The sequence below is a fragment of the Alosa sapidissima genome, chromosome 3 (assembly GCF_018492685.1).
Source record: "Alosa sapidissima isolate fAloSap1 chromosome 3, fAloSap1.pri, whole genome shotgun sequence".
Lineage (NCBI taxonomy): Eukaryota > Metazoa > Chordata > Actinopteri > Clupeiformes > Clupeidae > Alosa > Alosa sapidissima.
Window position 1 is genome coordinate 16054037 of NC_055959.1, and position 1305 is coordinate 16055341.

At 43.4% G+C, this 1305-nt stretch overlaps 1 protein-coding gene across 1 annotated transcript in view; it reads right to left on the reverse strand.

Annotated features, from left to right (window-relative positions):
• Positions 1-736, reverse strand: part of LOC121704904 (voltage-dependent P/Q-type calcium channel subunit alpha-1A-like) — an 85431-nt gene extending 84695 nt beyond the window's left edge. Inside the window, exon 1 of the mRNA XM_042085449.1 lies at positions 445-736. Within this exon, the coding sequence (XP_041941383.1) occupies positions 445-736 (292 nt within the window). The remainder of the gene's footprint in view (positions 1-444) is intronic.
• Positions 737-1305: the final 569 nt, after the last annotated feature.

A 1305-nucleotide genomic window follows, 5' to 3' on the forward strand; every position in this document is an offset into this window, starting at 1 on the left:
CCCACCCCACTTCGTTTTGAGTTTCGTGTGATGCTGAGCCCAAACTGCACATTGCTGACATCAGCAATCGCCAGTTCAGCGCCGCCACGCCACTTCCAAGCCACAGCTTTGGAAGCGCCAATCTACAGGCCCTCATGTCACACATGCATAAGAATAATATTACAGTTTACAAGCCTTATACTCACAATAACACGATAATAATAATAATAATAATAATAATAATAATAATAATAATAGTGTTTTACAATACATTTTAAAATAACCTGTCCTGAGAAACATGTACCCTCGTCATATTAACAGACTAATGAACAAATTAATCGAGAAGAAAACGCTGAACAATTGTAGCCCATATTTGCCTCGAATGTTTGCTATGCTATGTAGAAAACACCTTGATTGTATGTATTTGGGCATACACCAACTGTACCTTTACTCCAGGGGACAGACTTGTAATGGTGAGGACATTAAAAGGATATGGCCATTCGGTGATCTTTTTGGCGTATTTTCTCACAAAGTTGTCCTCGCTGAAGATGAACAGGGAACGGTTGACAGTGAAGCAGTTCTGTCGAACTGGTATTGGATTGTACAGGGCCATAGTTCTGGCTCGCTGGGCCATGGACTGCTTGTACACCCTTTGAGCTCCCGGCGGGCCACCTTGTCTACTGCCGCCGCGACCGGGCCCCCCTGGGCCAGGTCCTCCACCATACCTGGACGGTACCTCATTATCAAACCGAGCCATTCTATCGACACCAAAGGCCAGTCTTTATGAAGCAGCAGAGAAGAAGGCGAATATTCAACGCGACCACACCACATTACATCCCATCTGCTTCAAGACTTTATACGTGTATAACTGTATTGTACTCTCACTGTGTCATATCAGAGACGGTTGGTCTGAGAACACAAGCCCATTAATAGCGGATCGATGCTTGTATTTATAGGGAAGTGGAGGTGTGAAAAATGCGTGGAAGAGGGAAAAAAACGTGCGGTTTCGGTTGAATGGCTGATGCTCTTGCTGCCCACCTCCAAATGCAGAGCGCTTGTCCTTCACTTGGTGCTTAAGTCAGCTATCAAGAACAACATATTCCGATGAAGAATTAGTGCATTAACAAGAATGGATTAATAAACTCCCGAGATTCCATTTTCATGGAGTCTTAAATGTCTCCCAATGCGTTTGCCTGGTCATACATCTCTGAGGCTTTCCTTAGCTATTCATATGATTACTCTCATGAACACAGTAGTGCTACCATAATGGCTGAGTAAAAAAATAATTGCATTTGAAATGCTATCGTTCGTTACATTTAGCATGTC